We start from the raw sequence: 16,277 nt of genomic DNA, 5'->3' as shown, positions 1-16,277 counted from the left end.
TTCACTCCAAAGAGATTCATTAACTATTTGTAACTAGCCTGCAAGTATTTAGTGCTAAATGAATATCGGTGAAAAAGTGAATAAACCATAGAACAAAGGTTGAGACAGAGACTGTATAACTGACTTAAAATGTAGCCTTCCTGACACCCAGATACAGTTGCTGCCTCTGACAAACAGGTAGTGGGAGGACTATTCCATTTTCATTGTCCTCATGGGCATAATATTGTGACCTGAAAAGGCAAGAGCATAACTCTCTCCTCACTTTTCCTCCTGTTCTGAACCTACAGTTGTAAATGCAGGCTGGCAGAAGTGGCTTGCCTTGCTGGCTCCTCACAGACGGATGTAATAGCAGCAGCTGCAACTTTCACGTGCTTGAAAGAACTAGTGAGCATTGTGCCTTCCTATGATTCTCCTAGATATCGCATTGCGCCTAGATGGCATGCTCTCACCCAGAACCATGGCTTGCCATTCCTCCAACAAATCTGTAGTACTCTCTGCTTAGCCTACATTCAGATAATTCTAGTCACTTAAGAAAACATCTAAAAGGAAATAAACACCAATTAAGGCACAGGCACTTTAATACAATAAAGATCAGCTCTGAACACCATTTCCTTGCTTTTTATCGGATAAATCTCCCATTTTTGAACATTTCATTTTGTACTTAGATTATGTCTTCTCAGATAAGCTTTAAGCATTACCATCTGTTCTGCAGAAATCACATGATCCTATCACTTTGATTCAGTTGAATACAAATCCCTTTAACAATAGGGAAACAGCAAAATAACACACATTTGTTCCAAAAACTGCCGCAACAGTAGGTTGTTCAAGGGCTGCTGTACAGTGCAGGTAAAAGACACGGGGAGACTCTCCCACACACCTCCTGTCTGTGCCCCACACTGTCCAGGCAGCATTCTGACAGTGAATTTCTTGTTTGCTAGGGGGACTGAGTCAGTGCTTCAGCTGTGTACAGCAGCCCCAAGGGAGGAAAGCTTCGCCAGGGCCCCATGCCTCTGCATGCCTGCTAGCATTTGGAAGCAAATCCTGAGTCAGAGGGAATACACCTTTCCCTTGCAGATGTAAGAGCACTATATTTAACACCCCTCAGCAATCTCTGAGGCATTCTTTCCGCATCTGTCCTCTATAGGCAACTGGCCCACAGCCACTACAGGTGGCCACTGCAGCAACAGATCTTCCCTGTTGGTTTCCAGGAGAAAGGCAAAAGCAGAGTTTGTACCCACTATTGTGGCCACATCTATTAAGAAAACTCCAGTCAGAGGCTGCTGCATATTATGCAGATATTTGGAGCATTCTTCTACTTAGAATAATTTCCCCATTGGAATGGACCTGTTTAGCAGAAAGATGATCCTAATCAGGTTCAAACTGCAGAAGACAGTATAAAATATTTTTCTTTAAGATTTGAAAGAAGCACAAACTGTACTTTAAAAGTAACTTGCAGTTCCTAGCTTTGCATATGCAGACAATGTATATAATCTGGATGAATCACTGAAAAAGGGTGCATTGCAAGTCTTCTCACTACGTCCACCTACACTCCTTAACAAGGTGTTATAAACACCGTATCATTCAGAAGGTAATTTCTCCGTATTTTCACTCACTGGATAATTCTCATAGGGAATGTTTCAGCTTTATTTGTGGTTGAACACATGAACAGGTTAAACTGCTGATATTTACATCAGCTGATATCTTGATACTTACAACTGACTGATATTTAGGCTATTAATTTATTAGAAAGGAAAAAATATAGCAATAAACCATTGTACTATAAATTCTAGCTGAATTTGGTATTATGACACTTCTAATGTCATATAATTTACAGACAAATGCAACATTTCATTTTCTCCTCTTATCTTAATGGTACTGAAAATTCACTGAAAATTACTGGGATATGCATTTCTGTATGAGAACTTTGAGGATGAGAATAACAAAATGCTCAGATTTCAATGGTGCAAAGACAAAATGTCTTGGACCATGCACTGTTCATTTGCATTTTAGCATGTTCATTTGCATTTTCATCTAGAGAACAAGTCTTATGAGGAGCGGCTGAGGGAGCTGGGGCTGTTTAGTCTGGAGAAGAGGAAGCTGAGGGGAGACCTTTTTTGTTCTCTACAACTACCTGAAAGGAGGTTGTAGTGAGGCGGGTGTTGGTCTCTTCTCCCAAGTAACTAGCAATAGGACGAGAGGAAATGGCCTCAAGTTGCGCCAGCTGAGGTTTAGGTTAGATATTAGGAAAAACTTCTTTACTGAAAGAGTGGTCAGACATTGGAACGGGCTGCCCAGGGAAGTGGCTGAGTCACCATCCCTGGAGATGTTCAAAAAGCATGTAAATATTGCATTTCAGGACATGGTTTAGCAGGCATGGTGGTGTTGGGTTGACAGTTGGATTTGATGATCTTGGAGGTCTTTTCCAACCTTACCAATTCTATGATTCTATGATTTATTTAAATTCAGTGTTTCCTCCAAGTTTGTAAGCTATTTCGGTAATTAATCTGCAAGCAGTTGGTGAATATAAATCTCTCAGAAGCATGGTATCTTTTTTCTATCAAGCTAAAAGGGAAAGGGTGATTCATTTTAAGTGTACTGATGATAGAAGAGCTCCGAATAGCATTTTGTCTGCAATACTGTACTTGAAAGGAACGAAGTGCAAGTTAAACAAACAGTAACAATGAATGCATTTTTTTCAGGGGTGGTCCTCTTTGAAAATGTTAACCACATTAAAGTAGGCAGTTATTGAAATATGCAACTAATTTTAAGTTGATAGAAGTTGAAACTGTCATTCACCTGAGCAGGTGGTGGAAGAACCTTCTTGCATATCTGCTGATTGGGTCCCTGTACTCCAGCACAGTTGTATCCAAGAGTGGTCTTGTCGGAGCATAAAAGGTTCCAAGGCTTGCCTCAAGCTGTGCTGTGGAGTTCAAACACAGCAGCAATGAAACAAGTGAAACTGTTTCAATTACAACAGGTTGCTCATGTTTGCAGTCAGTCAAATTCCTCAAACACTGATGAAATGTGATGTTGTTGCAGGACAGATGAAATTAAAATATGACATTGTACAAACACAAATGTGCATATAAAGTTTCACTTTGAGGCAGAGCTGACAATGACTTTGAGCAACAAAAGCTGTCAAAAGGATGAAGAAGTCTATAATATATCAAATTCTTACCAGCAGCGTACAATTAAAAGTGACTCATAAGAGTAACACAGTTTGAACACGTTTGTCCAGTAGAGATCAACTCTCAATTAACTCTAATCATCTTTGTCCTCTTAGGCAAACAATAAGGAAGTTCAGTTTTTCAGAGATTAATGTGTGAGGCCAGTGGGTGACAGAACCCTTCATGCGATGGCCTTGAGGTCTAAGGAACCCCCCTCAGCCAACAGTTCTTTAAAAACTCTAAATAAAAGGGTCTAGAAGCCCGAAGGGTTTGTCTTTCCTACAGCGTGTAGTGGTGGGAAACAGGATAACCCCCCTTGTAATCAATAAAATAAAACCCTTTGTTACAGAAGTTCTCTCCACTTTAAATACTTTTTGACTGCTGTACTCCACAGCTGGAGCTCTTAGGCATTTTTCTACATGTTTTTAATACAAAATTATAAATAATACGAGAAAATACACAGTATATGTTTGTGTCCCACATACTTAGCTGAAAGGAAATTTAATGATCAATAATATTTATGCTATGTGACTTCTGCTTGAGAGTTAACAAGTATTGTAAGTCCTTAAAGGCAGAACAGGGAGAATTTGCTGCGTATTTGCTATATAGGTTCTCCTTTCACAGTGAATATGCAAACTGCTACTGCTAATCAGAATTTTGCATGGGCTTTAAAAGCAAAATATAACCTATTGTCTCATTAGGCAGACAAAATCTCATTGATTTACTGTTATTAATGTTTGTTTGAACTAGCCATTTCTGTATTTAGTGATAATGGTTCTTTATTCCCAAGCATAGTTACATTTTATTAGGCCTGATAGCACTAAATGTGCTTAATAGTACTATGTTAGGAACACAGGCAAACTGTTAGTAAATTAGGTTTTGCGTTATCTTAAATCTAGACAGTAAGATAAGTTGAACTTTAAAGGTATTTTCTTTCAAAGCAGCAGTCAATTTAGATTAAAATTCAATACAGCAGTATCTTTGCAAAAACAAGGCATATTCTCTTGCCATTGCTGTTTTCTTGACAGCATATTTTGTACTTCTGAAATATTTCAACATAAATGGAATATCAGTAACTACTAGCACATTTATAGATTCATTAGATAGCCCAGCTTGATGTTGAAGGCAGAATAAAGATCTCAAAGATAACTGCCCCATTGCTTTAAATAAAAGGCCCCACAGGGTTTTGCTAATAAAAAAGAAAACAAATTACCATGCCAAATTTGTTAGATTCATATAGAATAACTCCTGGACAGAATGAAATTCCGTCTGCTGTAAACAGTGTTAGGGAGCTGCATGGGGGGAAACACACAGACATCTATTTATAATGTGCATATTTTTACAGGAGTTTGAAAACCAGCCCTTTTCATGGGTCCTTTTAAAAGCTTGTTTTATTTAGCATTGATACGCTATGTTTGCAATGCAGAGACTTCTTTAATCAGATCCCCAAAATGGGATGGCTGATGGCTTGGCAGCAATGTAGGACGCCTTGGAGTTTTTCTATCATCAAACACACCAGAATCCTAAGTATTCTTTCTTGCCACAAAAGATGCCTGGTCCCCAGCTGTCTGCCTGCTAGACTGGAGGATAACACCTTCACTAAATCAAGGCACTTCAAATCTTGAAGTCCATTGAGTTTCAAGATAGACAGCAAATCAAGAGGAAGGCATCACACCAGGCTTCAGCAGAGACGAGGCTGAACCTAAAATTCATCATTTCTTGTGAGGGAACCCAGCTACTACTGCAGGGGGCCAGAAGATTACAGTGAGGACAAATGCTATAATCCTAAAGGAGGCAGCAGAGGATAGTGTATTCAAAGCCTTTGGATCTTGTAATGAAAGAATGACCCTTCAAAAGCACCTTAAAAACCATACTAAAATCTCTTGTCCCCGTTGCAGGAGAACATCCCTCCTTAAGCTGGTGCTATCTCAGTATGATATATAACAAACATGCGAATCCTGTATTAACTAACATTGGTCTATAACGTAAGCTAGATTTATGTAATGCAATAAAGTTACAGCACATATAAGATAGTGCTATATATATGAAGTCATGCCTATACCATATATGTTGAAATATGCATTATTTTAGTATCACTATTGATACAAATGAACTAAAATGCAATCAACACATTGATCCAGATTTTATTGAAATTATTTGTCTACATATCACATTTGATTATGGATTATCATAATCTGGCTGACTGCATGGATTCTCACTATTGTCTTCTTAATAAAGTCAATAAATATATTGGCATAATCCACATATGAATTCCAAAGACACCACAAACATACATTAAAAATACAGTCAGTCCCTTACCTTCTCTGTCTGGTGTAAGCTTTTGTTTAAGAAGGTGATTGACAATGGCACTCAAGCATATGTAACACTGACGACCCATCGTGTTCCAATTCATAGTGTTCAGGACATTAACTGCCTCATGAATCTCATCGTAAAGAATGTACTGGTGGATGATTTCCACAAGGCCCAGCTGTCCTCGTGTGATCACACCTTTTACAGGAAATATTAAAAACAAAGACAGTGTTATAAGTATGTATAACAGTAGCTGACAACTACTCAGCACAGTTAAAAATAATTGCCGTTGGTTAGAAAGTTTAAGTTATGTGTTTCACTACTAAATTTTTGTGTGAGATAGCTTCTCATTATCTTGGTATATTCAGACTGAGGGTGCTTTGGGCAGCAGAGAAAAACCATCAGTGAACTTCACATACAGAGGTTAAATGAATGTGGCAAATACCTATTAGTAACAACATCACGTAATTAAGTTTGTTTTAAACACGGTAGAAAAAGATTATTCCCAGTTTATCGTTATTTTATTGGAGATTTCTTCTGATGAGAAAGGGAGTAAACTGAATTTCAATTAAAGCCATATGATGCCTGAGGAAAAAGTCTGGTAACAGAGAAAAGCAGACCTGATATATAGAAAACAGACCTCACAAAATTTTCATAAATGTAGTTTTGAATCACAGAAGGTTCGGGGTTGGAAGGGACCTCTGTGGGTCAACTAGTCCAACCCCCCTGCCAAAGCAGGGTGACCTACAGCAGGCTGCACAGGACCTTGTTCAGGCAGGTCTTGAACATCTCCAGAGAAGGAGACTCCACAGCCTCCCTGGGCAGCCTGTTCCAGGGCTCCATCTGGAGTACTATGTCCAGTTCTGGGCTCCCCAGTTCAGGAAACATGAGGAGCTACTGGAGAGAGTCCAGCGGAGGGCTACGGGGATGATGAGGGGACTGGAGCATCTCTCCTATGAGGAAAGGCTGAGGGAGCTGGGCTTGTTCAGCCTGAAGAAGAGAAGGCTGCAAGGGGACCTCATAAATGCTTATAAATATCTCAAGGGTGGGTGTCAGAAGGATGGGGCCAAACTCTTTCCAGTGGTGCCCAGAGACAGGACAAGGGGCAACGGGCACAAACTGAAGCATAGGAAGTTCCATCTGAACATGAGGAAGAACTTTTTCACTCTGAGGGTTTGTTTGTGATGTAAAATAAGATTTGAGGAAAGAAAAAAAAAAAAGAAAACTTCCAACTGTAGCTCAAGGACAAATAACCTTCTGAAAACTTGCATATACAGTTCTGATGCTTTGGGGAAAAAACCTTACATGTTTATTTTTTGTAACACAGTAACACTTTAGTTTTATAGTGTTATTAAAGAAAAGACATGGTTGTCTATTGTATTTCACTTCACATTTATATATATTAAAGCCTATGGACATTATACTGTGTAATAGCCATGTTTAACCTGTGTATGTGTGATAATATCTAATTGTTACTGTAGAGTTTATTCTTCTTAAATATTTAGTGTTTTTACAGTATTACATAAGCTAGGCAATCTTCAAATTAATCACTAAGTGAAAATGAAAATACTTCTTTACATGCTAATTAAATTAAATATAGTAGTATATTTAAAATGTCTTTCAAGGCCAGCAATGGCGAACCACTGGCACCAGTACCCCGTTTGGCATTATCCAACATCTGGGTTGACATCAACCATAAGAAGCTGCAACGCAGCTTTTTCTTGGGAAAAAGAGGTGACAGCCAACTCACTGCCTAATTGATTTAGGAACGATGCCCAGGGAGACAGTCCAATTAAGTTTACAAGCTTGCAATTAGCATGAAAGGCCTCTAAATCCCTGCACTGAGAGCCTGCTTGCCTTCATAAGAACATAAATGTGCTAAAGATAGGAAGAGGAAAGCTGTGCTTTCTGGAAAGCTGTTGTGAGAAAAGCCCACAAGGGAGGACTGAAGAAAAGCAAGGTAGATGTGAGTAGAGTGCCTTCTGCTTGACAGGTAAGAAGTAATTTAGAGGTGTTTTTATAATGGCCAACAAGCACAAAAACATCAAATAGCTGTTATAATTAGCGTTCTAGGGTACTCCGCAACTATTAAACCTGTCACTGAAAATGCAGCTGAATTATCTCAAAAGAAATGATACTTGTAAACAATTTTTGAATAGTATTTTTGGATAACTAATAATCTGGATCAGCGCTTTTAAAACTATACTACTATAAACTAATCCAACACGGTTGCTGCTAACATTGTATTATATTAATTTACCTTTTTGCAGTGGCATACTTAGTTAAATTTTTTAAATTCAGTCTTTCAAATGTTTAGGTCTGCAGTACTTTTAGACAGGGTTTTTCCCCACAAAAGCACATGCATGTCTCAATCAGTAAAGAAATAAAGCAGATTTTCAAACCTTACTGCCACCTAGTTTTTTCTTAAAAAAAAGGCTTCTTCCTAATCTCAATAGCTTTATGCAAGAGAATGATAAAAAACTCCTGCAAAGATCTACAAAGGCAATCCTGTGTCCTTGGACAGACAATGGGCATAATGCTGAAATTTTCCAGGATGAATATATTTGACATGGCTGTCTGCCCTGCTGAAACACTGGCTTGGTAGTCCGAAGATTTAAGCATGATTGTTTTTTTAGCTCTCACAGTGGGTCTGCACCACTGTAACTTGCCTGACTTGAATAGAATGAATACAGTTCTCACTGATGAGCAACTGCAGGGGTTTTATTCTTGGTTTAGCCACTGACTTGTTGTGTAACTCTCGGGAAGCCTCTTAGCTTTCCTTTAATGCTTCTTGTCATTCTGTTTGTAAAATGAATACAGTTATGGTTTTACTGTCTTAAAGTCTCCTTACACTTAAAATGAGAAGTGCTATATAAATTCTAAAATTAGTATTATTACTTCTTCTTTTATTCACAACTCCTGGCAAATTAATTGAGAGACCAAACTTCTCTGAAGATTATGAAAACCTTCCTTCTCGTGTGAACAGTCTTCAAGGAAAGAAATGGTGTAACTTCATGTACTGAAGTCAGGAAGAACACAACACTGGGACAAATATACATTATAATGGCAAGGACAATTGTATTATGCACACAAAAAATAATTTAGGAAAGAAAATAGCATTATTATCCTACTATTAAAAATAGCTTTTTTTAGTTTGTTAGGGGTATTACTACAGAATGAATACAATTCCTAAAATACAGAATAAAAGAATCTTCAACATGAGAAATTGTTATGCTTTATTAGAGTAGCAGGGAACATAATGGGACCCTGATCCAACGACAGATAAGGATCCTATTCTGTCAGACCCCACATGAAAAGATACTAAGTAGCTGCAAAACATAACTCCTTGGTTCATATCTTCAGATATCATTGAAACTGTGTGCTTTTAAGGCTATGGTCCCATATATCTAAAATGAGGGTGTTGGTTTCAAACTACATAAAACACGTGCGATACAGATGTTTCCTTGAGAGCTCAAGGTTCAACAGATTTGCTTAGTAACTTACCAAGTTTAAAGTGAAGTACTCCTAAGGGTCCTTTGTCAAATCTAACCAACAAAAGATCATGAATATCTGTGCCGTCAGTGCTGGCAGATCCAAACTGAGAAGCAGCCCACTGGATCTGAATGAGGCTGCTAGGCACGTCAAAGTGTTTACTGAATTGCAGAGTTGCCTCAGGTGAATAGTCTTGTGATAAAAGCTGAATTTTAATTGGGGACAGTGCCGTGTCAAAAAGTTGCAGCTCCCCTTGAGAGCTGCCAACCATGAATACGGCTCCGGAAGGGTGGTAGGTTATTAAAGCAGGCAACAGTTTTGCTTGGTGGAACAGAGTCACTTTGTTGTAGGCTTCATACAGAATTATTGACGAATCTTCACAACCCAGGACTAGTTTGTCTTCTGTAACATCTCTGCAACAGCTGATGGCCCTGGATCGTAGTGGTATTCTGGTGACTGCAGCACACTGGACTTTTTTCCCAACACACTTGTAGACACAGCTGTCAGCCATGGGCTCTTTGTCTGTGGAGATGGAGTGCTCTACTGTGTAAACCTGATAAGGCTGATTAGTGCTGAAGCTAGCATCGAGTGGATCCCATTCTGTACGGACGTAACTTAGAACCTGAAAAAAATCCAAAATGTTTTGGTAGTCATTTGCAACAGTTTAGTCTTACTTTGATGATTTAAAAAATAGACTGTTGCAAATACACTTTCTCATGGGTCAGTAAGCTAAAACAAATACACATTTTAGAAATGGAGCTGTAAAATCTACTGGTTTAACTTCTAAAGGTTAATTCCTTTGATTAAAAAATGCTGCAATATAGTTTGAGCTATATTTATTAGCTCAGAGTATATAATAGGTTAGCAGAATATGAAATAAAAGTGGAGATGGTCCTAACCATGTTGGTAAGAGGACAAATGAGCAGCTGACTGATATAAAAGAGTAACTGATTATCCACAAGTGAAGTGGGGTAGAAATCAAAAAATTTCTAGAAAATTTTATAATAGGTTACTCTGAGCATCACATGTAGAGGATTTTTGATCATTTGCTCTGGGCCATGGTAACAGAAAATACTACACTGTAGTTGCAGAAACAATGGCATGTTTAAACAATATATACTATACATTGTCAAATGAGTAGAGTATGAGTACACCTATGAGTAAGTGGTAGTTGTTTTTTGATGCCATATAGCTTTAGATGCAGAATAAATAGATTAGTGATAGCAGAAAAGGGGACCATTTAGGGGTACTTGAAGGCTGAATGAACTGGAAGAAGAACACAAAGGCAGATTATGATACAAAGTCAGCAGCTGGCAAAGAGCAAGAATTTGTAGTGTGGAAACATGGGAAGTACCATAAAGTGATGGAGGCAACAGTGGAGACCAATGAAGATTCATGTCCTGTAATATATGGGTTTGAGCGAGAGGTGTTTTGAGCAGGGAAGCTGACGGTGAAATAACAGCTGTAAATAAGTTACAAACTAGCTTATGAAAAGCTATTTCTCAGAGAGAAAATCAGTGTCTCTAGAAGAACAAGAGTAGTGGAAGTCAGTCAGAAACTTACTGGTGTTTGTTCATGCAGAAATAAAGAGTGAAAGGAAAATGTCAAACTGAGCCAAACTCCACCCCTCAGGTATACCCACACCATTCTTCACACTATAAACTAAAGCTCTGACCTGCCACTAATTTTGGAAGCCCCTTCTTTTGAGTCCAGGTGGTATGCAAGTACCATTTACACAGAAAGGGGTAACAAATACGATTAAAAGGCAGAGGGTGAGGGAGGAAATCTGGAAATTTCAGGTTGACAACAGAAATGCACACATAATGTTCAAGCAGTTTAAATTTTATTTCCACAGATCACAAGACCCACTGAACATATAATTTAGCCTTTCATCCTGCAAAGGAGGAGAATAAGAAATTCAGAATTTTTTTTTTTTGCATACCACCCGTTACTGCAGAAGCAACTGATGAACTTATAAACAAGTTATTCTGGCTGTTAATCAGACTGATTAGGATGTTTTGTTCTGGTAGTTTACTTATTTTGTCAGCAAAAGAGCTTCTTATTCAAAAGAAAGAAAGATTACTGCGATTCTGTGGCTGCAAACCAGATACTGGTTAATACAAAAGTCTTACCTACTTTAAGGTGAGTAGTTAGGGACATGCAAAGAACCACTTCATGATCAAACATCTTATACAGAAGCCAATGCATCCAACTTGTGAAAACCAGGTAAACCAATTTCAACAGAGTAGTGATCAATGAAAATATGTACCAAAGAGGAAATAAAACATTACTTATATAGTCTGAAAAACACTTTCTCACCTCCACCATCCTCTCACCAATGACTTCGCCTCTGCAACTAGTCATTTATGCCCACAAAATGTGCAGTGGCTACTACGCAGATGTTAAAACTGCTGAAATGTGTAGCTTATTAGGGTGCTAAATTGCATAGCAAGGAAACCCGTAAAAGAAGTTATTGTGGACAAAGGATTACTGTGACCACAGAGCTCTCTAACCCCAAATAAAGTCAAGGTGAAGTCTGCAGTTTTCCCTAAGAGCATGTATAGAGACCCAGGTAGCTGCCTTTCAAATATGTGAAACACAAATCTTGCCCAAGCAAGTCTTCAAAGCTTCCATAACTTCAGCAAAATGAGCCTTGAGGCCCTCTGGGACTCTTGATTTCTGTTTTCCTGCAGCAGGTTTCAATGCACTGCATTACTCATCTACATATTCTGATCCAAAACCAGTGCTCCTCTCTGGACATCTCCTCACAAGCTACAAGAAAGTAATGAAGATCCACACAATAATCAGGCCTATGAGAGATGAAAGACTGAAAGAGCTATTAAATTCTGAAGAGAGAATAGCCTTGAAGGTTAAGACAACAGAGAAGAAACACGTGAAATACAGATTTTACAACTCCATAGGAGTGACTCCTGGAAAACAATGGAAACAGTCACAGAAAAATAAATGTTGTCATTTGATTGCTTGAAAGTCAGCAAGTAAACTGAACCCAATTAATAATTTTATTCTGTCTTGTTAGAGCAAAAGTGGGACAAAATGTTGCTCACTACTTTGAATTTAAAAGAAAGTCTTATCTTTGGAAGGCTAATTTAACGAGCTTTGAGATGAGAATCTTCTTAGCAAATCCTCGAAATGAAGTCTAGGGTAAGGCTGGTTGCTATATGTAACACAATTCTAAACTAGAAAAAAGTTTCTGTGAGGAGAGAAAGACTATTTGCTGCACTTTAAAACATAAGTTTTGACACATTTAAACAATTTAGGTTTAAAGGAAACTTTTGTAGTCACTACTGTTCATATTCTGGCTGAAAACAAGAGAAACATTTCTCCTTAAATTGAAACAGATAAGCTGCTTCTCATGCATCAGTGGCCTCATGTGCCTCTTGGAGGAAGAGTACCAAGCCGAGAGACCTCTTTGTTCTGGTTTCCAGTTCTGCTGAATGTAACTTGTATTTGGCACTCTGAAGAGAAAAAAAAAGCATATTCTCTTTCATCTGAGAGGGCAGATTTGAGTTTCTCTGTCAGAAATTACTTTTATTATGAATCCTTCATGCTGCTAACTGGAAAACTAAAGCAGAGACACATACAACTACAGAAACGTTAACAAGGCTCACAAAAACAATACACTTCTGAAAAATAGGAAGTCTAACAATAAAAACATCTTTTTTTTCCCCAAGAAGATGGTACTCCATTACCCGCCAATTGTTTTTCTATCTGGTAAGTAGCCACATGCTAGTAAATGTAGTGCACACAGCACTTTAGCAGTCCATTTAAAGGAATCCTGGAATTCCTTCCTGGTGACCAGTGGTTCTGTGGAACCCTAAAGGGCAACACCAAAATATCTTTAAGATTTGCTTGGGGAATGGGAAGGCAAAAGTTCCCTCAGAAGTGGGTAAGACAACTGTAGGAATTGTGGAGGAGGGGGACAGGTCAACGGATCTAAAAAGACAGAGCCATAATATCACACGGCGGGGTGTATAATCCCATTCAATGTTATGTGCTTTCCATAAATCTTGGACTAAGCACTTAGCTTTGAATTTCAAGGGAAGATTTCTGGAAGTACTCTCAGGAAGTAAAACCAATTACTTTCTGTAAATTAATTAATTAATTAAAAAATCTAAAAGTCTCTTTTAGTTTTGTGATATGTATGCTACAGAAATGTAGTAAATATATTTAAATACTGTCCACACAATTTATGCATATTTCCCTTATTAACGTAGCAGTCACGCACCACTACTGCACATTTATATTGTTTTTCCCTTGTAGTACTGGCTTGTGCTCTGCACCAGCTAATCAGCAGAATGAGGGATGCTATACATGTCAAGTTCTCAAATCCTAGAGTCAGAAATCATAACAACCCAAGTAAAGGAATCTGTTAATCTTTGTAAATAAGGGGCCTGAATTATGCTAGTTATAATACTTTATTCATTTTATGTTTGAAAGAAGTAATAGCACTGGCTTGCGTGGGCAATATCACTCTTTTCAGTGCAAATATTTGAACACTTAAAATTGAAGTATTTTGCATAAAGTGCTGGGAAAGCATAAAGTCCACATATCAAAACAAGTAACAGTTTTAACCAGTAGTTCTTAAGCAGAAAATTGGCTTACCAGGCAGATAAAAAAAGAAAGAAAACAAAAGAAACAGAGAAATAAGCTTGCTGTGACTGAATTGTGTGTCTTTCAGATGAGAAAAATGTTTGATTTATTTTACGGATGTTAAAAAACATGCTTATTTAATTTCACACAGTGAAGCTCCAAATAACAACAAACAATTTAATTAGAAATGTAGAGTGGGAAGTGTAGTGCACAACCGAGTAAAATAATATTAAATACAGCACTGAAGACGGAAGAAAAAAAAAATCCCTATTTTTAAACATTTCTAAAATAAAAATTTGAGGCTCCTACTCTAGGTTACTTATTTGGTTGCATTGTATTTACAGTCCCACACGCAATCTTACTATTTAGATCTTCAGCCAACATTTATTCTTTTTTTTTTTCCAAAATTGATCATCATCATCTTTATCCCATTTTATTCATTGAACTTTTAACCCAATGTGACATCAAGGATTTTACATTCTTTGCTATATGTGTGTGAGAGGTATTTCAGCTATTCAGTCACACACTGTAGATGTTTTTCTGAGTGCTACAGTTAATTGTAGGATAGCTCACTCAGATCTGCTGTGTTTATTTCATAAGTTCGAGGCACAATGTGGAAGCTTTAACTATTAAATATTATCTTCTGGGAGAAAGAAAAAGAATATTCTCTCTCAGGCAAATTATTTTTTCCACAAGATTGAAGTATAATTTTAGTGATTCACACTAGCACCAAATAGAGTGAAAACAAACATGGCAAAGACAAATGCAAAGTACTACAGTAACTGAGCCCTGGCATCATCACCTCCTGATAATTTATGTTTGCTGAATAAAGTTCATGTTGATTTTAACATGACTTTCTCTCAAAGCATTTAATCCAAGGATGATTTCACATCAGATCCTATTTATTCATAGCAAATTGTTTGAAACGATTTCTGGAAGATTCCTCTTCTTGTTTTGAAATCAAAATACCAGCATTATCTCCACAGGGAGACAATTTAAATAACATCCTTGATCACTGGTACTTTAACAAAGAAGAAACAAACACAACCCAAATAATTAAATAAATAAACTGGAGAATGGATGGGTTTACTGCAGGAAACCAAAGCAGGCAAGAAAGCAGACAAAGGTTCAATAGACAAATACTCCCACAGCAACATGCATGCATGTATATAAATGTACACTGCACACCAAAGCAAAGTCATATGTTAAAGAGAAAAACACTTTCATTTCTTCAGGGGGCGATTCCTCACCAATTCCTACAGCATTCAACATAGTAAACACTGATCTCAGAAGAAAAAAAAAAAATTAAGGGAGTAGAACAAGTCAAGATTTACAAGGAAAAAGTTCTTTCTGTTTCTGGAGAAATAATATCTACCTTTACATTTTAATATTTTCTACTACTAAGGCTAAAGCCACACAGCACAATTCAAATCAAATTCATAGTGTATTTAGAATGTAAAATGTATTTCCTCCATTAAGTTGAAAAGCTGCTTAAGTACACAGCACTCCAAACACTGTATGTGCAATGTGAATCATCCCAATGTACTATGTGGATATTATCAAGACGAGGGGCTGAGTTGCCTTGTCCCAGAGCTACTCCTGTCTTCATCCTAATAAGCACTCTTCTGGTGGGCAGGAAATACCACTCCAAAAATTCTTCCAGAGAAGAAGCAGTATCACCTGAGTGCCCCATTTACCTTTGCTCTGCCACAACAATAAGAGTGTCCGTAGCTGGCAGATCTTTTTGTGGTTTTCATAGATCAGCACCAAGGTGCCATAGAATGGCTGTGGCTGTAGGTAGCACCCATTTATTTCCTCGGGCTTGGTTTACTTTTTCATAAACCCAATATGCCAAACAGCTCTTTACGGGCTAGACATTCAACAATTCCTGCTTTTTTCTTAACTATAGATAATAATGCTGTTTTATCCAAGAAATACTACTATTTTCAAGTAAAATGTTGGTGGTATTGTTTTACTGCACTCTTTTTGATAAATGCTCCAAACGGAATCCATTCATACTTCTCATTCTTCTTCTGTTGACAATAATAATATACTGGGAGAAAATTCATATTATTGGTCAAATATGATAAATATGGATTTACTTTCATGCACAACAATGGCATGTCGTGTTTTTACTCCAGGTCTATACCTGAAGAACACTACAAACGGTAAGGGAGTAGAGGCAAGGAGAGGCAAGTAAGCGTGCTTACAGAAACACTGTATTTTTGTGGTATCTGACCTAGAGAGTAACCGTTTAGAAGCTGTCTAGAAATGCTAACTGCATTTTTGCTTATGTTTAAGCAATCAAATGCCTCTCAGAAGTTGAAGGTGTTAAGTTAAAGTTCCCTTCCAAGACTCTGTAGAGGAAAAATGTACCTCAGGTAATTGCAGACTGGCGGTTGATGCTACTTCTAGAGCTGCTGGGTTATTATATCCCCTGTTCATGCACAGGACTAACTCCTGCCCGTAAGGAGCACTAGAGAAATCAAGAAAAAAACCCCAACAAACAGTACCATAGGCTGCACGTCATGGATACACAGAGGAAGCCTACAGGCAGAGTGTCTTGAGCCTTACACAGCATCCAAGAGATAAGTACACAGAACAGACTAACTGACTACCAGCAAGATAGTTTGTTATCTATATATGATTAAGTTTTCCATAGCTCTGGCATAGTGCTTGGTATTTTATTGACAAATA

General features: G+C 37.8%; 1 protein-coding gene across 5 annotated transcripts in view; it reads right to left on the bottom strand.

The window, feature by feature from the left end:
• Positions 1-16,277, bottom strand: part of WDPCP (WD repeat containing planar cell polarity effector) — a 155,868-nt gene that overhangs the window by 63,207 nt on the left and 76,384 nt on the right. For all 5 annotated transcript variants that reach the window (XM_075413344.1, XM_075413345.1, XM_075413343.1 and 2 more), the window contains 3 exons: positions 8,982-9,591; positions 5,487-5,675; positions 2,797-2,920 (listed from right to left, as the gene is read on the bottom strand). In XM_075413344.1, the coding sequence (XP_075269459.1) occupies positions 2,797-2,920; positions 5,487-5,675; positions 8,982-9,591 (923 nt within the window). The remainder of the gene's footprint in view (positions 1-2,796; positions 2,921-5,486; positions 5,676-8,981; positions 9,592-16,277) is intronic.

Source organism: Opisthocomus hoazin, chromosome 2 (genome assembly GCF_030867145.1).
Source record: "Opisthocomus hoazin isolate bOpiHoa1 chromosome 2, bOpiHoa1.hap1, whole genome shotgun sequence".
Lineage (NCBI taxonomy): Eukaryota > Metazoa > Chordata > Aves > Opisthocomiformes > Opisthocomidae > Opisthocomus > Opisthocomus hoazin.
This window is presented reverse-complemented; position numbering and strand designations above follow the sequence as displayed.